This window comes from Sinohyriopsis cumingii, unplaced genomic scaffold (assembly GCF_028554795.1).
Source record: "Sinohyriopsis cumingii isolate HCF-2022 unplaced genomic scaffold, ASM2855479v2 utg001851l, whole genome shotgun sequence".
Taxonomy (NCBI): Eukaryota; Metazoa; Mollusca; class Bivalvia; order Unionida; family Unionidae; genus Sinohyriopsis; species Sinohyriopsis cumingii.
Window position 1 is genome coordinate 124,240 of NW_028316071.1, and position 26,172 is coordinate 150,411.

At 33.0% G+C, this 26,172-nt stretch overlaps 1 protein-coding gene across 2 annotated transcripts in view; it reads right to left on the minus strand.

The window, feature by feature from the left end:
- Positions 1 to 544: 544 nt before the first annotated feature.
- Positions 545 to 26,172, minus strand: part of LOC149771444 (uncharacterized) — a 41,625-nt gene continuing 15,997 nt past the window's right edge. The window contains exons 8-10 of one of the 2 annotated variants that reach the window (XM_089948444.1): positions 23,456 to 23,628; positions 19,632 to 19,652; positions 545 to 9,416 (exon numbers count right to left, since the gene is read on the minus strand). In XM_089948444.1, the coding sequence (XP_089804570.1) occupies positions 9,130 to 9,416; positions 19,632 to 19,652; positions 23,456 to 23,628 (481 nt within the window). In that variant the 3' untranslated portion in view covers positions 545 to 9,129. The remainder of the gene's footprint in view (positions 9,417 to 19,631; positions 19,653 to 23,455; positions 23,629 to 26,172) is intronic. The other variant, XM_089948445.1, reaches the window with a different exon arrangement.

Genomic DNA, 26,172 nt, shown 5'->3' on the forward strand with positions numbered 1-26,172 from the left:
GGTGACATTTTAATAACTTTAACATTTGCAGATTATTTATCAAGTACAGTACATTACTTTGTAGTAGCAGTGGCTTTTTAAAACCATCCTTAGTTTTCAAAGAAATCTGTGTCATCTAGCTTTACTTTTCTGAAATCTTAAACTTGCATGTACATAGTCAAATTTTGTAAAACTCTTATTTTACAAGGACAACATTAACTATGTATTAAGCTTATGTTACAAACAGGATGATGAGTAACATAAAATTCAAGGAATGCTCTGTAAAGTTAACTCTGATTATTTCATATTTATTTTACAGTAGAACAATATTTTGGATAAAAATAATAGATATTTATATTGATTACACACAATTTATATTTGATAAGTAAAGCTGTACTTTTCCTAGTTCATCAAAATTAGAGCTTTTTTCTGGTGACAACAATGAACATAATACTGGGTTTTGCAAAACTTGTGTCTCTGGAACCCTTCTAAATGTGATAACATCCAATCATACTATTTCAGTTAATCGAACAAATGAAGCAAACAAAAATAAACAAAGGAAAAGTTACAAAGAACAGTTTCTGAATGGCTTTAATTCATACAGTCAAGGCACTTTGATAGAAAATGCAGTTAAAAAGAAAAAATAATGGAGTGCTAACTCATTTGCTCTTGGTTACAAAAAGAAAAGTGCATCCAAGTTTATAAAATACACATGTGGCCTAGAAGCATGTAATATCCTGTTACAGTATATATTGTCCAGTCATTTATTGTATTGGGTGTACATTTTCATGCTTTTAGAAGAATTTTTTTTTGTCTACACTTAAATTCATGAATTTTTGAAGGACTTCTATTTTCACATTCAAATCATTGTTCACTGAGTCGTGAAATTTGTGGTTTGTAGCAACTACAAAAAATATATGAAAAATAATATATTCATGGTAGCCATGTACATCTAGTACATCATATCATAAATTCTTCATAAAAACAAAACTTCCAGGAGAACCCATTATGCTAATTTGCACTAAGTGGAACAACCCAATTTGTTTGAAATTTATTGTCAGAGTTGCATGTTAAAGAAACAAAAATGTTATTAACACTTTGTTACCATGAATGACAATGCTTAAGCCATCTTTATTAAAGATTATAGGCTAATTCATGATCAGCAGCATTGTTTCTTTGCAGCTGAATTTGATACCATACATAAAATGAACAACTAGTTTATTAGGTTTACATTTTCATACTTTTAGAAAGAATTTTAGTCCCAAAACAAAGTGCTCTTACTATGTCAATGGATGCTGTATACTCTAGAATGACTATTTCATTATGCAAAAAAAGTAACTGACATGTTCAAACAATCATTAACAAGAATTTAGGAATAAAGTTCAGAGCTGTGTGGAAATGTGATTAATATTTTAAGCCTAAGCATCAAGCTCTGATTCAAGGAATGATAAGCAACTGCAAAGTAAGCAAAGTCCAGTAAAACTTAATTTCAGAACTCCTGGTTGGCAGAATTTGATTCTGTGAAGTGTAGCAGCAATGAGGAGAATTTTATACTTTTTGCTCACACTGCAAAATAGCATAATGAAATAGTCATTCTAGAGTATACAACATCCACTGACATAGTAACAGCACTTTGCTTTGGGACTATGCATGACTGAAGAACTCAATTCTAAAAGTAACTGACATGTTCAAAAATATCAATAACAAATAAGAAAAAAGAGCTTTAACGCTTTTCTGTCATTACACTGCAGAACAGAATCTCCTATTTGCAGTTACAAATCAGTTATCAGGCAGGTATAAGGAACTGTTCCTGGATAGTGACATCTGTAAGAAATACAGATCCAAAACAAGTCTGACGCGCCTTCATAACAATGCAGATGCAGAAAGATAATTTTCAATGATGAGAAAACTTCAACAAGATTTTTGGGGACATCTGAGCATTAGTATAAGCCAGTCCCAAATGAGTGTGTAAATGAACACTAACAACACTTGCATTACCTTCAAACTGCCAATGAATTACTGAGGGCAGCAAAGTATGCAACTAAAAGTTAATACTGTGTTACACTGTCCAATGGCACTTCAAGGCAGTGTGTGTGTGTGTGTGTGTGTGTGTGTGTGTGTGTGTGTGTGTCAGAGCTATGTCTACCAGCTATTTTTTTTTGTGAAGGGTATTAAATGCTTCAAAGAAAACATCTGCTTTTCTTTCATCTTCTAAAGGCATGAATGAGTAGATAATTTATTTTTTTGTACAATGTCACTTAGTTGGATCATGTGCACAAATCTCCTGTTTTGGCCACAAAACACTCCAAAAATGCCCAACACTGTAGAAGGTTGGCAGGTATGCAGGAACTTATACATTGCCTCACAATAATCATTACTTTCCTTGGATCCACTAGTTAGCATCACCAGAAAACCATTCCAACAAATTCTGTACTTTGCATTTTACCATGTCTGTCAATCTTTCAGTTCCATTTCCATCACCAAGAAAATTCATTTGCAACAAAAAAATGTTTGAATAAAACTTAAATCACAAATATAAGCAAGGCTTTTCAATGTGAATCAAGACTTCATTTTCATCTTTTAAAATGTAAATTTCAAAACAAGATCTTATAAACAACTTAATGGTATCTTTCTGGGCAATACCCTTGTATACTTTAAATATGTACAATATATAAATAAATTGTTAAAATTCTCATTCTGTGAAACACTTTAGTTGGAACTTTAAATATTTTATATCTCATACGTTAAAAATTGTATTGGGACTGAATTTACAGCCATGAATTTAATTATCATCATAATCATCTGATGAGGATGATAATGACAACTGTCATTGTTGTTATTATGCTATCTGATGACACTAAAATTTACCATTCTAATACTCCAACAAAACATTTCATCAAATTAAAAGAAAGTTATGAAAATAAAAATAGTTTTCAGAGAAGCTATATTGGGGGAATTCAGAACGCCAAAGGTTATATTTCAAAATAATTTGTAAGTGGTACTTCTCTCTTGAGACTTCCATTTTATTTTTGCAAATTAATCTGAAAGTTTTTACTTTTAAATTTGTACAATATTAAACCAGTTGAAAGAGAATGTATTTAGAGAATTGTTATATAAATTTGTAACATGAACAAAATAATAATAATAATAATAATAATAATAATAATAATAATAAATTGTTGAAACAATACTTGAAGATTATACCACTGAATGATTGGTGTGATAAAAATATATTTTGAATCAAGCAATTTTTAATGAAATATTTGATATAATTCATAGAAGCATAATTTAAAAATGAATGAGCACTATGAATCTGTGATAGCATAACATCAAAGTGACTGATACTATCTCACATATTTGATTTTTAAAATGTGTTTATTTATTTAGTTTGAAATCTTTTCCTAAATGAATTGTTGGCCTGACAGCAAAGAAAAAAATCTTGATTTGAAAATGATCCTGATCACAATACAAAAATACTTTACAATTACAGTATCTAAAATACATATACCATGTTTTGATAATGGTTAGAATTCTTTATATACATTCTTATGCAATAATGTAAAATTCAAATTGACTGTGGTTTAAAAAAAACAGAAAAGGGAAAAAATCTTAAATATTTTTGAAGACAGCAAAAATCAATTGTACTCTGAATTCAAATTGCTTCAGATTAATGGAAGAATTAAAAAAATAATAAAAGTGATGTTGGGTATTTACATTTTGTATTTGGATAGGGTTAGAGTTAGTCTGAATGATATTGACTGACATTTCTGTAGCACTATCTAATCAGGAGATACTGTGCATTTATTTTTGTGGGTATCACACATTTTTTGGTACTGAAAAAAAGAGCAATTTTTGGTTTGTATAAATTTGTGGACTTTGGAAGTGGTCCTATTGTTGAATGGTAAAATTACAGTTGAATGGGTCTTTAAATTAATGGACTGTAGCAACCACAACATTATACAATATTGGTCCCCTAAAAAAATAGTAAATTCACAGTGATGGAATAATTAATGCCATCTATATTTGCTAAATGATGGCATAATTAAGTACAAACTGGAAAATTTAGTAATGAACTTTGTTGCTGTTTCCACTGGAAACTGTTCTGCAGTGTTGTCTGGTGGGGTCATGTGATGCATTTAAGAAATAATTGCCTTCTCCTTTGGGAACTGTTCTCCAAAAGTTGTATCTGGTGAGTTATAGTGCCCTTGCCTTGGGCAGGACAACACAACTGATCAATTCCCATGGGAGAGGGCATTTACAGAATTGTAACATTAACCAAACTGTAATTATATAGAATTGCTTCACACAGACCTGTTTCATCATTTTTAGGAAAGGAACCTTGTAGTGAGTACAAAAACTAATTGTGCTTTACTATAGCTTATAGTGGTGAGTAACAAGATGCAGTATGATAAGTGAATATGGTGGTTGGTTACAAGATGTGCCGGTATCTTAATTAGTGTAGTGCTGGATAAAAATGTATTTACACCTCTCCCTCATGTTAGCACACTCTGATAACTCAGAAACCTGCTCATAGTGCAGGGACAGGTGTGTATCCCTTTTTTCTTATTGGACAAAACCAAACCAAAATAACCATATTTGCTGAATGTGACCACAGTCATGATTAAAATTGGTAAATTAAACCTTAATATATTGCTCACTTTATAGTCTAAAACTGAGGTTGGTGTATGATAATTTTTAATCACCATCAGGAAATTCACAACTTAGTAAGAAAACATATTCTATTACATTTTCTTTAAAATATACTGAAATATCAATGAAAATGTTGGTAATGCCTATTGGTGGCATCACTTTAAGAAGTAAATACCAATTAAATAAGTCTTCTCAAGTGAAATTCATCTTTCAAGTTTATCTTCTGACTCAGTTTATGAGTAATCGATGCAAATGTGAGATGTCCTCTTCTATTAAAATGAAAACTTAATTAGCATAAAAACCTATCCAAGGCACCTCTGTATTTTATGCCTTTGCTCATGCTGCAGTCTGATTTTTCACCTCATTCATGAGAAATCGAGAGAGAGGTGTACGCAACACAACTTTAATGCAAACAATCATAAGACATATGCAGGAAAATAATACATTTGTTTCAATGCAACTAATAAATATAATTGAAAAATAAAATAAATTAATCAAAGAATATAAAATAAAAACTATTATTTTTATGTTGAATTATAATACAGTTTTGTTTCTAATAAAAAAACAATGGGCTCTAGAGGTACATAGTATTACCAATATAAGTATTTGTTTCTGGTGGTATGTGCAATGGTAGTTTTTCACTGTACCTGTAATACATTAGTTTCTGTCAGTACAGAATGTACATAAATTCCTGAGTAATCTTGTTATGAATTTAATGATATTAACAGCATATTTTCAGTTTCCATGACAAAATAAATTATTTTTTTTACAAAAATGGTTGTATTTGTCACAAATTAATTTTCAATATTATAAATATAATTATATCTATAATCATTTAATCATGTTTGACACGTGTCATATATGCCACCATGGTGACACCAAATGGGATGTTGTGAAAGATATTTACGCCAAACCCAACTTTTGGAAAAATTGCAGATTTTACAAATAATTTTTTTTCTTCAGTTATTTACTAGTGTATGTTAATTTGTTAAGTGCATGTATTTCCTTGTAAGAATAAGAATACTCCTAATATTTTATATTAGCAGCTGTTTGTGAATTTTACATAATTTTTCAAGTTCACTATATATTTTCTAATTTGCTAAGTGTGTTTTATATTTGCTGGCCCTCTCTGATAATTACATAATTCTTCAAGTTCACTATATATTTTCTAATTTGCTAAGTGTGTTTTATATTTGCTGGCCCTCTCTGATAATTACATAATTTTTTAAGTTCACTATATCTTTTCTAATTTGCTGAGTGTGTTTTATATTTGCTGGCCCTCTCTGATAATTACATAATTTTTCAAGTTCACTATATATTTTCTAATTTGCTGAGTGTGTTTTGTATTTGCTGGCCCTCTCCGATAATTATCGCCCATGGGTGTTGGCATTATTCCAATCTGTTTCAATTAATATTATTATCAATAGTGTGGCTAGTCAACAGTAGGCCTCAGTGTCAACACCTAGTATTTTATCAACAAGCTCTCCATTTTTAGCATATGTCTTTTACAGAGTGTCAGCTATAGTGTAAGTTTAATCATCCCACTTAAGTTACAGTTTTAGGTTATAACTTGCTGTTGTTGTTGTAGTTTTCTTAATGCCATTTTTCAGCACAAGATAGGCTATACATGGCAACCAGTATAAATGGTGGAGGAAGAACACAGGAAAACCCCAGAAAGAACCACCGACTCACAAGAATATACTGGCAAGCTTTCTCACATACCCACACTGGCCAAACCTAAGACGTAACAGTGAGTGCTTTAGACCACTCAGCCACTCAGGGCCCCTACATGACAATTAACACAGACATAGCAAATTCATCAACTATAAGGTAATGACTATTTAATTTTCACACAAATGAGGTTTCTTTTGAGATTCTTTATTTTATCTTAAGATAATTAATGTTTGTTTCCCTAAAATAATACATTGGATATAATACAGTATTAGTTTTCTAAAAATCATGCGAAGTATTATTTTCAGTTGTTAACAAACAGAATATTTTTATTAAAAGATGTGTCATGCTCCACTGCAAGAGCATTAAATTGCTAGTCCCTAACATAATTGCAGTTTACCACGGTAGATGGTGTGGTATGTTCACAAATACCATTGTATACTTTGTTACAAATATTTTAATAGTGCCCACCTGTACTGCATTCAATTACGAGATGAAAGTACATCAAGATACATTTCAGTTCAAATATCAAATACATGCACCTTAAAAATTCAGAAATTAGTTTTCTGTTTCAGGGTATACAAATCTTCCATATGAGAATTTAATATCAACAATTGTTTGCTTCCTCTCTTAAAATGTTTTTTTTAGTTTTTAGATTCATGTATCATCACAATAATTACTGCAGCTGTATTAAATAAAGGACGTAACATATCACAGTTTTCATTCAGTATTTTACATATCCACATAAAAATGGTAGATAATATTAGAAGACAGTTGTTTGTTTTACCATGATAGAATTAACTGCCAGTATACTGTAAACATAAGAATAAAATAATATCAGTATTTTTAAAGATTAACTATTTACTTTGTACAAAACAGTGTTTGAATACCTAACTTAATACTTTCTTCACAAAAGAAGATGAAATAATACAATACAGTAGTATTGATAGATATATTCTGCAGGCTGGATGTAAAGTGTCTCATATGTTATTTTCTGAAAGTAGTCATAAGTTTATCTTTTTCTTTTTGTTAAAAATGGGAGAAAGCAAACAAAATAAATAATGGGTGTTCAGGTAAGTTTAAAAGTGTTCAAAACAAAAATTTGTCAACACTTCAAATTTCTAAAATTCAAAGATATCAACAATCAATAAACTTCTATAATCATTCAAATTAATGCATAAACAAAGATTATGTCAAAACGTCAAGAAACTAGTAATAAATCAGTAAAAATTAATAAAAATAAATGAAAACTAATATTTATGCACATATGGACAAAAAAAGGTATATGTGGGATTCATTTGTCATGTATTTTTCAGAACACAGTGCACTAAGCATAAATATATGTATCATTAAACATATAAAACATTTGAATAATAATGACAGAAAATATGGCATCACAGTCTTGAACTAAAAGATGTAAACTCCCATGTAACAAAATATTGGACATTATGCAGAATAGCACTATACTCATCCCACTATGTGATATAATAATACATTTAACTGACTATATGAAATTTGGATATAATGATTTTTTTTTTCTTCAGGTCTCATGGGCTTTGTTATAACTAGAATTTACTGCAACAACATGCCAAACACTGGAACTGATACTATGTGAAAAAATAACACATGTTTACAAAATTTACCATCCAAATCAAACATATCATTAGATTAATGAGAATTAGTATAATTATTTCCTAATGTGATATAAAGAAATCTCTGTCACACAAAAATATAACTTGGATCTTCACAATTTATAAATGTCAATACTTTCATCAAGCTTTTGGTTTTGAACATACTATGCAAATCTATGCTTTTAAGCAAATAATGTGTAATCTATTTTAAAGTGAAATGTTATAGCAAATTAGATGCATTTTATAGAGCAACAAAATTTTAAGTGATGTTTTTCATTGATGTTGAGATGTTTTAGTGACACTTCTGATAGCTAATATGTGTAGGGCATGGATCATGTTCAACCAGTGTAACAGCAGTGTAATATGTGTGAGGCATGGATCATGTTCATCCAGTGTAACAACAGTGTAATATGTGTGAGGCATAGATCATGTTCAACCAGTGTAACAACAATGTAATATGTGTGAGGCATAGATCATGTTCAACCAGTGTAACAACAGTGTAATATGTGAGGCATAGATCATGTTCAACCAGTGTAACAACAGTATAATATGTGTGAGGCATAGATCATGTTCAACCAGTGTAACAACAGTGTAATATGTGTGAGGCATAGATCATGTTCAACCAGTGTAACAACAGTGTAATATGTGTGAGGGATAGATCATGTTCAACCAGCGTAACAACAGTGACCAACTGAAGCCTATAACTGTTGATTTTAAACTTCTGGATAAAGTTTTAACATTACTATCTCGCACATAGTCTTTGCACATTCATTTTTGGGCAGGATGGCATGAAAATTAGCATGCTAATAAGTGAATAGCTACATTCCGAGTCAAAGGGCAACCCTTGATGTGTTAAAGTGAGACAATGAAATGTTATTATTTTCTTTAAATTATATCACATACAAGAAAATACATTAAATCATAACATTGCAACACATGTCAATATATGTTTGCATCTAACAAAGAAGTACAACAAGTAAGCATATCAGCACAGGCAGAATCACAGTCCAACCTGCTAGAGTGACAACCTGCATATAAAGACAACCTTTGTATAAAGCCTATGTTCAAAATATCCCAGACATTGATGAATTCAAATTCACCTTTTTATAGAGACCACCTGTTCATCAAGTCCATTTCAAGATTGTTACCTGATGAAATAGCCCCTGCTTTAAAATAGTTTTTGAATGATATCACTTATCTAATCCTCTATTTTCTTCTCATCCATCTTTTCCTGCATAAAATTTAGAATCTTCTTGCTGCGCTTTTCCCAGATGTTGAAATCTTGCATAAATGCACTGAAAGGCTTTGGTTTCTCATGTAGTATTTCAATGGTAATTCCTGACTCCATTGGAGGGTTGTCACGAATCCACTGGGATAGCTTTATCTGTGTTTCGTCTGCTTCCTTGTTTCGATTTAGAGCCTGCAGGGTGTTGATCAAGTGCTCAAAACAGGCATGAACCCATTTTATGTACACACCTGGAGATTCTGAAATGCAGAAAAGGTAATTCTTGCATGACATGATGAATCTTGAAAGCATAAAATTATTACATGTAGTGCATACTGAGATTTCAGCCATGCACAATGACTATCAATCAATTAGTGAGTAACATAAATTCCATTGGCCTTCTAATTTATCTAACCACTTACCTGGTATTTAGTCAACATTTTTTCTCTGCATGTGGATCAATCAAGGGGTCACCTGTTTGGGTTGAACTATATAATGTATACAATTTCAAATTTATATACAGTGTAACTGTAACAACTCTTGCCCAATATTAAGTAAATTCATACCACATCATTAAAAATACTATGTCAATTACCATGATTTTTTTCTCTCAAGGAAAAATGTTTTTGTAAAAGAAATAACAATGCTAATTGATGGATGGAGCATTCTCCTGAAATCATATAGATCAACTACTGACATACAAGTGGGTGGAGTATGTTCCTTAAATCCAACAGAATTATTACAGACATACAAGTGGGTAGAGTATTCTCTTGAAACTACATAAAGCAATAACAGACATGCATGCGTGGAGCATTCTCTTAAAGTCCAATAAGTCAACTGCAGACATAGAAGAAACAGCATTTAACATACTGACATACAAGTGGGTGGAGTACGCTCCTTAAATCCAACAGAATTATTACAGACATACAAGTGGGTGGAGTATTCTCCTGAAACTAAATAAAGAAATAACAGACATGCATGGGTGGAGCATTCTCTTAAAGTCCAATAAGTAAACTGCAGACATAGAAGAAAAGCATTTAGTCCAACTTATCTTCATTACCATCATTCATTAGTCATAGTAAGAAATTTTCAATTAAATTCTTTTCAGAAGGTGCACCTATGTTTTTATCTGTATTCCATGTATGCACTGTATAATAATGACCTTATTTAAAGAGGGTAACACAATTAGCTAAAAACTAATCTACCTTGAGGCCCTCATACAAAGGAATTTATTTATTTAAGCTGCATCTCTGAAGCCACTGAATATATTGGGTTTGGAAGAAGGAAATAGAGTGGGCATTTCTAATCTCAGCTGGAATACTATTCCAGAGCAGAGTTCCAGAGTATTGGAAACTTTTTTTAAATAACTCCTTATTTGGTTTGGGAATTTTATACTGTTTGGTAGACATGGATCGCAGGTGGGGAGTATTACCAGGTAGCCTATACCGGAATAGTGATTGTAAATATTCAGGAGCACTATTCTGAGATATCCTGTACATTAATTTGGCTTTTCTCAAACAGATTCGGTCTTTAATAGGTAATATTTTTAACCTACCAGCTAAACTTTCCTTGCTTTCTTTCTGGATTGATATTAGCCCAAATGCTCTTTTTTGAAGATGTGCCAGCTTTGCTATGTTTTTATCATTTGAATTACCCCATACTGTACTACAGTAGTCCAAATAGGGTTGTATGTAACTGTTATAAAATAGTTTCCTGTGCCTTTCAGGGAGAAAATGTCTTATCCTACTGAGAAGCCATAAACTTGAATTGACTTTTTTACTGGTATGTTTGATATGTTCAGTCCATGATAGGTTATTATCTACCAGAACACCAAGTAGCCTATCATGACAGACTATTTGCAGATTTGTATCCTTCCATGTCAGACATAGTTCATCACTATCAAGATTTGTCCTTCTTTGCCGTGTTGAGATAAGTAATATTTTAGTTTTACCAGTATTTACCACCATGCCATTACATGTGCACCAGTTTTCCAGTTTGTTTAGTGCATTCTGTAAAGAAATTTCGAGCTCATGCTTTGTGTTTTGGATGTCTGACAATGTTGTGTCATCTGCATAGAGATCTGTAGATGATATTGAGTCTCTTAGTAAAAGTGGTAGGTCATTAATAAATAAAATGAATAGTAGTGGACCTAGAATTGAGCCTTGTGGTACTCCATATCTAATTGTTTCAGGTTCAGACGGAACATTATTTATGTAAACATGTTGTGTTCTCTCATTTAAGTATGAAGTAAACCATCTAATTGTTCTTTCATCACACTGGTAGATTTTCAGTTTCTTCAAAAGGATTTCATGATCCACCATGACAAAAGCTTTCCTGAAATCTACAAATACAGTTCCTATTATTCTACCTTGGTCAAGTGCTTGAAGCCATTTATCAGTTAGGGAGATCAAGGCAGTCTCACAGGAATGGTTCTGTCTAAAGCCTGATTGATTAGGGTGTAACAGCAAGTGTTTGGTTAAATATGACATGAATGAGTCATGGACATGTTTTTCAATCAATTTTGACAAGTTTGGTAGTATTGAAATTGGTCGGTAGTTATCAGCATCATCCTTAGAACCAGATTTGTGAATAGGAGTTACTTTTGCAGTTTTCCATATTTTGGGGACAGATGAGGTTGCAATACTTAAATTAATTATGAATGTTATGCTATCTACAATAGCAAAGGCAGAAGATTTAATGAGTCGTGGACCAATCTGATCAAGTCCTGTAACTTTCTTGGTATCAAGTTCACTGAGACATTTTTTAACAAAGTTTTTTGACACTGGTGGGATAGAGAAACATACCTCCTTTGAGATTTTACTGCTGCAGAACTTTTTCAGTTCATTAAAGTTGTTTTCTATCACTGGCTCTTTTAACTTTGTGGTAATGTTGATGAAAAAATCATTGAAAACATTTGCAATGTCAGTTTCATCAGTGACTATGGTGTCATTTACCAGAAGTGAGTGAATTTTATTTGTCTGTTTTTTGTGCGTTCCTCCAGTGAGTTCATTGAAGACTTTCCAAATGGAGTTTGTGTTGCTCTTTTTGTTTTCAAGTAATGATTGATAATAAGTTTTTTTAGCTTTTTTGATCATACTTGTTATTTTATTTCTCCATACTTTATATTGTGCATGGTTTTCCATAGCCTTGAATTTGTCTCGTGTTTTCATAGCATCTAGGATTTCAGTAGTAAGCCAATTAGGTTGAAAATCAGTCTTTACTCTATGTACTTTCAGTGGTGCATGCTTAGATACTACATCCATAAATAAGTCAGTCCACACCCTCATGGCTTCATCTATGTCATCCAAATTTTGGATCATACTCCATGGAACTTTATATAGGTCATTGAGAAATTGTTCTTCATTAAAAGTTTTGAACGATCTGTAAGTGATCGTTTTATGTGTATTTTTCTTATTTTTCTTGCATTTAACCTTTCTTGTCAAAAAAGTAGGATAGTGGTCACTAAGACCAACATTTGGTACATTAACACAAGCCACATTGTCTGGTAGATTAGTATAAATGTGATCAATAAGAGTGCTTGATTTTTCTGTTACCCTTGTAGGCTCATTTACCAGCTGGTCTAGGCCTAATGATTCAATAAATTCCATCCAGTTGTTCCTTATTTGAGTATTGAGAAGGTCCTTATTTATATCTCCGAGTATATATGTTTCTTTCTCCTGTGCTAGAACACTTTCTATTTGTTTCAAAAAGTTATCATTCCAAAATGCTTTGGAGGAAGGTGGTCTATAAATGAAACCAGCTAGGAAAGATTTTGCATTATTTTGAAAAATTTCCACCCAGATACTCTCAATTTCATGTGACTCCAAGTCAAGTCGCCTTTTTACATTTACATCTTCCCTAATGTATACAACAAGACCCCCCCCTGCTGTCTCTCTGTCCCTACCAAATGATTTTTTGTAGCCTTGACAGTGAAATAGATCATCATTGTGGTTAGCATTTAATTTGGTTTCAGTGAGTCCTAAAACATGTATATTATTTTCCATGGAAGACAACATTAACTTAATCTGGTCTATCTTTCCCACTATACCTTGTACATTCAAGTGACCTATGTTAAAACCTTTTGTATTTAGTTTCATATCAATTACATGTATGTCATCATGCAATGGGGTACTCACTGAGATTGTCTCCATACTGCTTTTATCATTCTGACATTCTATTTTTATATTTAAATGTTCATATATATTAGCATCTTCAAAGTCACATACAAACCCTGAAAATCCATTTACATTTGCATCTACAATAGTGTCCATTGAATTGTTAGAGTCAAGAGTCCCACTGGGTACATTTAGTTTTTTTGTAAATGAAGCGTTGGCATTCTCCTCTTTGCCAGCTTCCTAATATGTATACATTGATGGACAAAGTCTTTGTTTGTGTCCATATTTATGGCACCTAAAACACTCGATCTGTTTGCCATGATGGCATACCTGTGTCAAGTGCCCAGTTTCTCCACAGTTAAGACAACACTCTTCATTAAAGTGCTTGAAAATAGGGGCATACATGTTAATATTTCTCAGTAGCTGAGAGGTTCCTTTTCTGCTTAGATGAATTTTGTCTCTGTGGTAGAGACTAAGGTTGACATCCTGATTCTGAATGAAGAAAGATTTGTATTGTGGAATGTACTGTAGGTTGAAATCTTCACATAAGTCAATTATCAGATCATTTATTTCTTTGGCCTTGGTGTCCACACGAGGAGGTAGTCCCGATATCATTAATTTACATGTATTTGGGCTGCAATATCTAGCAGCATACAATAAACTTTCAAAATCTGTTTTGAGTTGATTTAGTGACCTTCCCTCACAGGCATCATTTCCACCTACTAAAATAATAATTTGTTTGTATTTGGTTAGGTCACTGTTCATTATTCTGTCAGTGATGTTGTTGATTTTTGCACCTCTTAAAGTCTATACATCTGTTTTAAAAAGTCTCCTTGGTATTATACTTTTCAAAATTGAGGAGCCAATTATTAGAGTCCTATCTTTTCTGGCTTGTGATGTCGTGTGTTGGACTCTGGATTGTATTTCAGACACATATCTTGGAGGAAGGGGTGCTGAAATTGGTGTTTCAGTTGTGTGAACTACTGTTGTTGATTCAGACACATTTGTCTGAGCACTGGGAAATGCAGTTGTTGGTGAAGGTAACAGACTTGTTTGAACTGCGGGCCATGGATGTACACTTATTGCTGTTGCAGGTGTGTCACATGACTGAGAGGGGGATACTGTTGTCTGCAATGCAGGATTACTTTGGGCATCAGTTTTTATTTGCATGGTCATTTTACATTTTCTTTTGGCTGGTACTGGGATTGTCTGTGTCTGAGCATCTGATACTGTTGATATTTGGGAGTCTGTCTGAATTGCTATTTCACATGAGGTTACTTGCTCATTAACCCTTCCCTGTGCTGATTTAATAGCATGTAACTGTAGTTTTAATTCTTCGATTTGGGTCTCCAATTTCCTAATTGTTTTTTGATGTACACACATGGAGAAATCATTAAGGCTTAAGCCATCACTGCTGTGGTCATGATTTATGGAGCGTGTAATTGCCTGACACTCTGGAGGGGTGTTAATTTTATTGCCTGAGTCATTTAGGTCAAAGACTTTAGGAACTGTTTCATGTTTGGTACTACATCTAGTTACTGGTGTAGATGTCAGCATATAAATGCCTTTAGCATGGGTATTCTCATCCTGTTTACATTTACAGATAATATGATCTAACCATGTGAGACTGTTCAGCCCCTGTATATGTAAGACACATGTTGTTTTATACAATGTAGCTGTCACAGTGTTTTTCTCTTTTGTTCTGTAGATAATACCATTTTGTACACTTGAACTGCATGAAGTCATGCAAGGTTCTGAATCCAATATCTGTTTTACTGTAAATTATGCATTCTGTTTATAATTAAAATTGATGTAACAAATTACTGGATATTATGAAGCATGTATCATGGTTCCTTATGGTGCCTTCAATGATATTTTGCCTCATTTATAATGAAATTTATATACAGTAAATTTAGTATTTTGTGCATACCAATTTTCATGGAAATTCTTCTTTCTAAAAACCACAAAGGACTCTGTTCACTTTTGACTAAAACTGGCCCTAAGTCTGACTTTTTATGATATTTTTCCAAATTTATCTATCACATTGGTACTCCATAGAATAGATTTGTTTTTGACAATGGTATTAGTTTTTAATGTACTGTAATACAAAATGATGATAATATCACAATTAGCAGAAAATATCAAATGATGTGCATGGACATTCCATATATATGACTGTCATGTTCTCTAGTACTGTGTTTACATAGATGTGCAGGAGAAAGATGTTCATATTCTCTTTCCTTTTATATTTATGAAAACATGTATGTTTCTTATTTTCTATATTATTCAATGAATTTACCATCCTGCTGGTCAAAGTGGTTAGAGCATCTGTCTTCGATGTGGAAGGTTGCAGTTTTGAACCCCAACCAAATGATACCAAAAACTTACAAAAATGGTACTAACAGCTGCCTCACTTGGTGCTCAGCATTAAGAAGTTAGTATTAGGACTGGTCAACATGGTGTCAGGATAATGTGATTGGGTGGGACATGATACTACATATCTGCACCATGATGTGCTAGTGCTAGACATCACTATAAACTGCCGCATTGCAAACATGGTAGCAATAAAACTAAAATTGTTAAAGCTATATTAAAAATCCAAAAGATACAGACATATCCAAAAATTTCTTCAATCTGGCAAACATTTTTGTATTCAATATAAAGACTTTGGCATCATTTACTGATGGTTCTCAGTTGCATAAGTAGGAATTGTTTCTTGGTGAAATTATTCAATTTATACCAATGATGTATTTTAGTAATGAAATGTTAGTTTTACGCTATATAAAGAGACTGAAGTTACTTTTATAGAAAAATAACAAAAATATTTCTGCACCTTCATATCAATAATAGTCAATTCAAATATTCTAATTCATTTTAATTATAACCATCATTCTAAGTTTTCTGTAGCACTGGAAAATATGGGTGAATAATAATATGTACCAGTATCTATTGTTACATAGTAGTGTGTCTTTATGTGTGTGTGAGAGTAAGAAAGGGGGGGAGGGATAAATAGTTTCATTAGCACAATTATTTTATTAATTTCCTTTCTGCATTGGGAGTTACAGCCCCTTGCAACTTCTTGTGAATCCTACAGATCAAACCTTGAATGTATGTGTGTGTGTGTGTGTGTGTGTGTGTGATTTGGATTTTTAATGTAGCTTTAACAATTTTTCAGTCATATCACTATGATGTCTGCAGTGTGACAGTTTATAGTGATGTCTAGCACTGGGGCATCATGCTGCAGACATGCAGCATGATGTCCCACCCAGTCACATTATCCTGACACAAGGCCGACCAGTCCTAACACTAACCTCATAATGCTGAGCACCAAGCAAGGCAGCTGTTAGTACCATTTTTGGAAGCTTTGGTATGACTCGGATGGGGATCAAACCCATAACCTCCCGCATCTGAGATGGACGTATAGCCATGATGGTCTGAATGAAGGTAGGGTGACTAGCCTGTATAAATTTCTTTAAAGTAAATTATAGGAAATAAACCTGATCATGTTACATGTCAATACAATATCATTTTTTTTGTTGGAGCGATATAACATCCCCCATAAAAAGACACACAACTGCACATACACATACAGGCATATTTGCTGTTTCATGAAGATAATATTAACATACCAATATAATTCCAGTTGTTTGCATATTCAGTTGAAATTTTGTATCAATCATTGAAAACGTACTGGATTTATAGCCTTTACATAACTGTAACCAATCTGTATTAAATCAGAAAAGCAGGTCACAGTGACCGAGTTTGGATGCAAGATATATACTCCTACCAAAATGGACACAAAGGGTAAGTTTGATGTCAGTGGGTGTAGGAGTATTGACTCTGAAGCCAGGATAGAAAAGACTGGCATAGTTTTCAAGAAATTTTATATAAATCCTGTAATGTCTATCACAATGACTGGGTTTGATGTGTTACATACATACGTCCAAAATATGCACCAAATTTGTTGGCAATAGGTAAAAAGATACTGGAATTAAAACCCTTAATTATTTTTAACCAATTTGTTATAAATTCTGGAAATTAACTCAGAGTGACTCAGTCTTTGTGCATAACTCATATTCATCCCAAGATCTATATACAGTGTACATTTTATTTCACTACATGTAGCAGTATAGTATATGAGTTACAGCCCAGGCAGAAATGATGGACATGATGTTCAACAAATGTTGAATAAATCCTGCAAAGAATGTCAAAGAGACAGAGCTACAGTACATGAGACAGGTCCACCTATGATGTACATTTACTGTAAATTTGGTGGCAATAGGTGAAAAGGTATTGGAACTAGAGCCCAATCATTGTTTTTAACCAATATTTTTAATAAATCCTGAAAAGAAGGTAAAAGTGGCCCAGCTTTAGTGTGCAACACCTGTTCATCTCAAGCTGGACCTACAATGCATGTTTGGTATCAACTGGTAAGTAGTGTAAGATATGTATCTCAGACATTGTGAATCCTATATACTAGCATGAATGTATGCACAATGTGAATCCTATATACTAGCATGGATGTATGCACATTGTGAATCCTATATACTATCATGAAGGGATGCACATTGTGAATCCTATATACTATCATGAAGGGATGCACAATGTGAATCCTATATACTAGCATGAAGGGATGCACAATGTGAATCCTACATACTAGCATGAAGGGATGTGCAATGTGAATCCTATATATGAAGGGATGCACAATGTGAATCCTATATACTAGCATGAAGGGATACACAATGTGAATCCTATATACTAGCATGAAGAGATGAACAATGTGAAATCCTATGTACTGGCATGAAGGGATGCACATTGTGAATCCTATATACTAGCATGAAGGGATGCACAGTGTGAATCCTATATACTAACATGGATTGATGCACAATGTGAATCCTATGTATTAGAATGGGTTGATGCACACTGTGAATCCTATATACTAGCATGAAGGGATGCACAATGTGAATCCTATATACTAGCATGAAGGGATGCACAATGTGAATCCTATATATTAGCATGGATTGATGCACATTGTGAATCCCATGTACTGGCATGAATGGATTCACAATGTGAATCCTACATACTATCAGTTTCACAAAGCAGGGGTATAACAAAGTTTGGATGATTTTTGTTTCAGGCATAGTACTGTATTTGAAATTTGCAAGAACCTTTCACAGAGTGGATATAAACTTTGTTGAGATGGACACACAGGAGGGAGGGATAACTCCAACTGTAACTGGTCAATTAATAAATTTACCAAATATTGTTTTCAAGACAATAATGAAAGAAATTGGGTAGCAAAAGTATTACAAACACTCAAATTTGGCAAACCAAAAAATTACTAAAATCTATGTTCATGACTTGAATATTTGCTAACATTCAATACAGCCAAGCCTGCCTTAGCTAACATTTCCATAGAAAGATCATCTACTCACAGAGGAAAACATTTCTGAACCCATTTTGTTAAAGTTTACATACAAATTTCAGCTCTGTAAAAACACATTTGTCCACAAGGGACAAAATTTTGTTCTCTCTTTGAGTGTTATTTACAAGCATATTTTACCCCAATACTGCAGTTTTATAATTAAAAATGTTTTGAAGAGATAGGTCACTGATGGCATTTTGGCATGAAAATATGGTATTTTCATTGAAATATTGTTAAGTCTGCTAGCCATTACTTTATTTCCCAATACCATATAAAATATACATGAGATTGTCCAGATGGCTTGTTGGAAATTAAAAAAATGAGAGATTTAAAACTGTCCTTTTTGTTAATTTATCCTTCCTTCATTCTGTAATAATATTATTTAAACATGTTCTCTTAACTTTTCAATTTGTAATGGTTTTATACACTTTTTGAAATTCTTTCTCATTTTATTGTGAATTATTTACCTATAGCAAATGTGGATATTAAAATTAGTATAAGAAGGTCCTTAAGGAGCACACAACAAGATATTTTCATTCAGTTCAGAATGATAACAACCCACAAAACAAAGAATGCAACAAATAAAGCAATACTAGCTCTGACTCTGTCAGCTTTATGGAAAAAAAGACAGCAATGGGTAACATAATGTACATAATGCAATCATTTAGAAATCCAATGTAAGCATATTGTGGGCACTAGTCAAAGCAAAATAACTGTGCAGGGATACAAAGGATTTGAAAGCACAACACGTGAATGGCCATGATTTCAAAATGTTCTGAACCAGACATTGTTTGACTGCAATCAATTTGCTTCCATACATATTGGAATAATGTTTAAAACTTCTGTCCATTAGACTCGTGATAAAAACATTGAATTAAAAAGTTTCATGAAATCATGGTTCATTTTTCCATATGACAACACAAACTTTTGATTACCTGCTGTAATTTTCAGAGAGACTGCCAGTTGAAAAATAAAGTGTGATTTTTACAGTGATACTTCATCCATATACAGTAAACTTGATTATATGGACAGACAGAATGCCCTTGTACAATTAATTAATATTTCTGTTCACTAATTGTGAAGGACATGAATTATCTTGCCTTCAAAATTCAAGTTAGATAGTGCAGTGAATATGTGCTCAGACTGCACCTCTGTTGTCCCAGGTTCTGGTTTATGTTAGAAAAAGCATTTAAAAAGCATGGCTGCCTACCATACAACTGATAAATCTGTCTGCCCAGAAAATCAACTGGCTGTCCAATTAAATATTCTCTAATTAAAAAATATGATAACTCAAAAGGATATAAATTTGGGAGATTTCTTGCAGGTTACATTAAAATCAAAGCTAAAATATCTCATTTCATTTGCTATTTCATGTGGACAGCTCATTTTATTGATTATGCATCATAGCAACCATATTTATTTCAAACCAGTGCCACCAAAATTTGGTTGTCTGGCTGGACTTTCATTTTGAGTCACTTTCTTGAACAGATTTGATTGTTAGCTGTTCCAGGCTACCAGGCACTGGTCTTTTCTTCCTTAGACTGGTTCCAGCGAAAAGATATATCCAAAAATGTCAGTGGTTTCCTTGAGGTTCTCTGGTTTAACTCTAACCCAGTCACCACATCACGCCAATGTCTTAACTAGTTATCTTGTACAAGTTTCTTGAACCTTGTGCTCAGATGATGTAAAATATCAAGTTTAATCAAAGCCTTTTATCTCGAAGTCAAGTCTCATGTTTCCAGATGAGTCTAGTTGATGAACATTTAACAGAATTGTTTGTTGATGCTGTATTTATGCACATATAACTAAACTGAAGAGCTGACAAGGTACCATGTATACTCATGTATAAGCTGAGTCAAACTGCAAACAACAAAGAACCTTACCTGCCATAGCATAATATGCATGCAGACCAGGGTATATGTTGTTTGTTCTACTGATTACTCCTAAGAAACTACACAGACCCTGATCTTCTAGTGCTTATCCACTGGAAGATCTGGGTCTGAATGGTTCGCAGTTGAAATTTACACATAAGTAAGTATATACGGTATATTTCCAATACATGCACCATGCTAATTAATTGACATCATTGGTCTATACAGCCAAGTTGCTTGTAGAATGTAAGATTTTGGTAACCCACCCACAAATTTGTGTAGGTCTATATGAGCAATTTTAAAATATACCTTTGCTTCTTTAAAACTTTCAAATACACCAGTATAAATGAACATTTTACAATTGTTTTCAATAATACAGCTTTTGCAATCTTTACGTAAATAACAATACCTTTGCAATGTTTACAAGCTTTAAGTACCATAACTTTAAATCAAGTCCAACTGCAAACTGCACAGACCCAAGTCTACCATTGTAAAATGTACAGGCAGATCTGGATCTATGTCATAAATTTGCTAAGTATAATCAGTAAAATAAACAACATATATCTTGATCTGCCAGAATATCATATAATGAAAGATCAGGGGGCTACGTTGTTTGTAGCCAGACTTTACTTATTATAAGTGAGTATATATGGTAAACAATCAAGCAGCCACAAGTGGTATTTTCTGTCCAGTATGACACACATAGTTCCGAGTGCAAACTGGCCTGATCAGTGGTTCACATACTCGCATAAAGCAAAATCAGTGACAACATTGTTATCTTAAAACCCACAGGATGAATAACTAGGGAAACAGAATAATATGGGTCCATAATTGAAGGGGGGGGGTCTATCTAAGAACTTCATATGTTTAAGAAAGAATAGCTGGGAGACTTGTCATTAGTATATGCCTGTATTTGAAAATATAGGCTTTTGTAAAAGAATGGCATACAAATTTGATACCATATTTTGTGATCTTATAAGCCTACAGTTTATAACTCCTTTTATATGATATCATCACAATAATGTCCAGTTGTTTTTTATTATTTCTACACAAAATGCACTGAAGACATGCATGTAATCAACTGCCACAGCCAAGGTTACAGCTTGTGGAAAATTCTATTGCTTTTGCCAGTGACCATTGCCTGTAGACTATTCATACCTAGCAAACATGTATCCATTGAGCCATAGTAATGCTGAAGACACTGTAGTAAATATGACACTCTGTACTAGTGATCTGTACTGCAGGGAATATATTTATGTGGGCCAGAGGTGTGTGTGTTTTTTAAAACCTATATGATGTAATCTTATGTATTTTTATGATATGATTGTCATGTTTAATCCAATGATGATACATCCAACTTTTTTTCAATAAATTCGAAATAAAAAGTCCAATACTTTTTTCTGCCAAATGATTTCTTTTATCTTTAAACTTGTAATATGTTGCTAAAAGTTGAGAAATTAATGTGAAAATGCTTATTAAAGCAAGAAATTAGATTTGACTAATATCTAGACAGAATTTCATGTTATTTCATATATGGTACCATATTTTCTGTTTTTGGATGGCACAAAAAAATAATTGTTTTGGCTCTCCAAAAGCATTATATTGTTTTATTTGGTGCCTGAAAATAAACATGATCATTTAGTTACCATTCTTCTTCTCTTTTCTATCTCTTTTGTGTGTCTATTTTTAAGTTCACTTCATTTGTCAAAAAAAGAGCTAACTAATTAGCTGCTGGTTAATAACTACCCTTACTCAACTGAACACAACGCTGCCAACAAGAATAATTTTTTGTTTTCTTTCAACATTCCTTTGTATTTACTAATCCATGTGATTCTCTGATATATTGTTTTCTAACATAAAATACGGACTGTGGCTGCTAATGACAACACAGGTATTTCCTTTAGTTATCATGAACACAACCACGATTGTCACCCCTGTTTAACAGGGCAGTTTTATGATTTCTAGGCCTGAACACTCTACATTTAATAGTTTTGAAAAAAGAAAGAAAAAAATTAAGAATTATAACATATTCTGAAACCTTCATGACATCATTATGCATTCACTGTCATACACATATTTGATCTTGTGTCAAGCCTCACTTTCAGACAGAGACACTGTTACATGGCAGCCTGCACATAATGATAATCATAAATAAAAAAACAAAGCTAATCTTTCATGACAAGTGCCAAACTGGATTTAAAATTAGTTTGATTATTAGTAAGTTCATGATCACACTGAATATTTATTGCTAAATATGTGCAAATACTTTCTGATGTGATTAGGTAACTATTCATAACTGACTGAAGTAAATTTCATCTCTGTTTAATTACTAGCAAACACAGAGACTTTTACTTAAAAACAATTGCCATCTAGTCTCCTTAGACTATGTATTGTAAAGCATCATCCAAAGATTAGAAATCATTAAAAATTTATTTATGGCAAATAATTTTTGTTGTCTGTAAACAAACAGGATCTGAAAACATACAGAAAATAACTGAAAGTATCATATGTTATACATTAAAGGCATGATTTATCTTTAGAAGAATTTCAAAATCAATTCTGAAGAGTTACTTAGCAAACTATTTCCATGCTCCTATATAAACCTCATTTTGCAAAGAATGAATTCCATGGGGTTTCAATCATAAGAAATGAAACACCTCTAAAGTTTTAAATAAAACTGATTCTGACCCATATGATTCTAGTATCTTTATGGACCCTTCTTTCTAACACAATCATCTGACTTGTTGTCATTAAAAATTTCTAATCGAATCATACTGTGTATTAGAAAACAACATAAAACATAGAGCTGTTAACATTTTTTCTCCATTTCTTTAAAGATTTGACTTAAGTTTATGCAACTATTCTGGCCAAGTATATCAATGCCTTACCAATATGTTCCAGAACATTTTTGAGGATTGCAACAGCATCTTTTGGTTTCTGGACAATCTTGTAGAATGTACCCAGGGTCGCTGCAGCAAGTAGACGGAAGTAGCTGTTCTCAGACTGACACAGCTTCATGAAGATAACACTGTTCATCATATGCTCTTCTGCCTCCTCAAGCCTACAGACAGACAGACAGACAAATACAAAAATTGCTAAAAGCAACATTTCATTTTTTAACAGGAAGAGAGGAAGCATAGCTGCTGAAGAGGATTGAGCCAAAGACCTCTCACATTTTTTGTCATGCATAAACATTACTGACAAAACAGTCCAGGTTTCATGTTCTCAAAACATTTTGAATATGAAATTAAGTTCAAAATCAAAATGTTTTATCTTCCATAACTTTCTTTTGAAAGAAGTCAGAATCTTAGAACTTTAAGACTTTTCAAAGCTTTGGCTCCTCTATCTGCATGGTAAATTAAAATACTGTAGATATCATATTTACTCACTTATAAGTCAAGTCCAACTGTATACTGGATAGACCCAGATCTGCCATCGCATAATGCACCAACAGATCTGGGTCTATGCAGTCTATTAGAAATAATCAGAAGAACTAACAACACAGACCCTGATCTGTCACCATGTTATGCAATGGCAGATCAGAGTTTGTAGTTCTTGGACTTGAGAGTTATAAACCAGTATAAAGAGCTTATAACAACAAGTATCATGTTTTGGGTTTGAGTCTCAGTCTGAGTTTCTTGCTCAACAATTTAAGATAATATGGGTACAGCACACCAGCATCGTTAATCAGTAAGTGACCTTAAAATATATATTTATGAAAAAAACTAACCTATAATTGTAGATTCAATATTTTTGTCAGGTATCAATTTTCATGGAGTGTGTGGTTGCTACAAACTACAAATTTAAAAACCAAAAAAACAGCATCCCTTCTGAAAGAAGAATCTTTTCTTAATTCATATGAGTTAAGGTATTGATGAAAATGTCCATTTTGGGTAAAACCATGAAACCTGATACTCAAGAAAATAAATGAATTCATGGTATTTACATGAAATCTGTGACACTGATGTCTTTTTATGCTTATAAGAAGACATGTTTGGTTAACCCTTTATCTCATGCAAGCACCTTTGGACACCTCTACTCCATTTGCATGGAAGCACCTTATGACGCCTCTACTACATCTGCATGGCAGCGCCTTTGGACACCTGCTGTAAACATCAGCCTTTAGCAGGTTTTCATAGCGCCGCCTTTGGGGAAAACCCCCTATTTGACACCTCATTCATTGCTGTGAATGACCATTACGTCAGATCACGTGGTCGCTGTTTATGCTCTGGTTGAAATCTGCTATTTAAAGTAGCTGGGTCATATTCTCCACTCTCCAAAATTGAGGTCGAGGATTTCGTTCAGTACTTTTCATGATTAGAATCACAACTATGAAAGCTTCAATAGCTTAGGTAAAGGCTCTGGTAGGTAACAATTAGTTTTTATAAATTATCAAATTTAGATGACTTAGTGATGTAGACGCAGTCGTAAATTTTGAGATGAGAAATGGCAGCTATGATTGGTCACATTGCTTCACTGACTTGATGGTGAATGAGTTCTCACAAGATTTTAAAGCACATAAAAAATTCTTCCATGAAAAATAATTACACAGCTATAATGATCAGATCAGATTTTTCCATACATAACAAATGTGTACCAAAAATGTAAAATGGTTAAAAATGCTGTTAAATGTAACATACACTGCTTAACAGTTAACAGGGAGGCCTATGTGTATGGAGTCGAACAGGTAACAGGTGTTCTATTTATAGCGCGCTGCACTGGGTAACTTTGCTACATGTGTATCGATGGACTGAAAAGCCATACACTCTATGAGGTAAAGGGTTAAGAACAAGAACAAGATATAAAATTCCTGAAAAACATACAAGTTCAAACTAGAAAACAAAATGAATAACAAACTACATGCTAGTTTGCCAATTACACCACTCCCTCAATAACTTGTGCCCTGATAACTTGCGAACCTACTTATAACATGGGGTCAGGCATGGAACCCATTTTTTAAACCAGAAAATACCCCAAAAATTGATCCCTATTTGTTGAACTTGAAGAAAATCACGATCAAAATTGGTAACAGAAACTTTGATGTATCACGCATTTTACCGTCGAAAACAGTAGATAGGACCTGGACATTTTAATCAACACTATGAAATGTCAAATTTAAAAATAGATCCTAATTTTTTTTTACATTTTCTTTCCAAATGACATTCCTAGTACACTGCAATTAATGATATGTAAGGAAATTTGATCAATGAAATGCCGAGTGCAGGCAGTATTTTAATAAATAAATACAAATTAAATAATTTTTTATCAATTGAAATTTGTGTTCTAGTTCAATTTTTAGTTCCTTTTAAGTCTAATCATCATAAATGCAATGTGTCCTCTTGTAATTAAGCATAAAATGCGTCAATCTACCGTAACAGCTATGTCCGCAAGCATTTCTCTGAGAACCTAATTAAGTGCCGACCGTGTTTTGATAAATGACGTGCTGAAGTATTTGTTGTATTGTTGCACTGAATTAAAAGCTGGCCTCCTATGTATTATCATGTTAATTATGTCTTTTGAATCAAATAAAGGAGGTGGAATAAAAGAAAACTTAAAAGGCAAGTAAACCCTACAAACTTAAAATGTAGCGGCCCCAGTCGTCTGT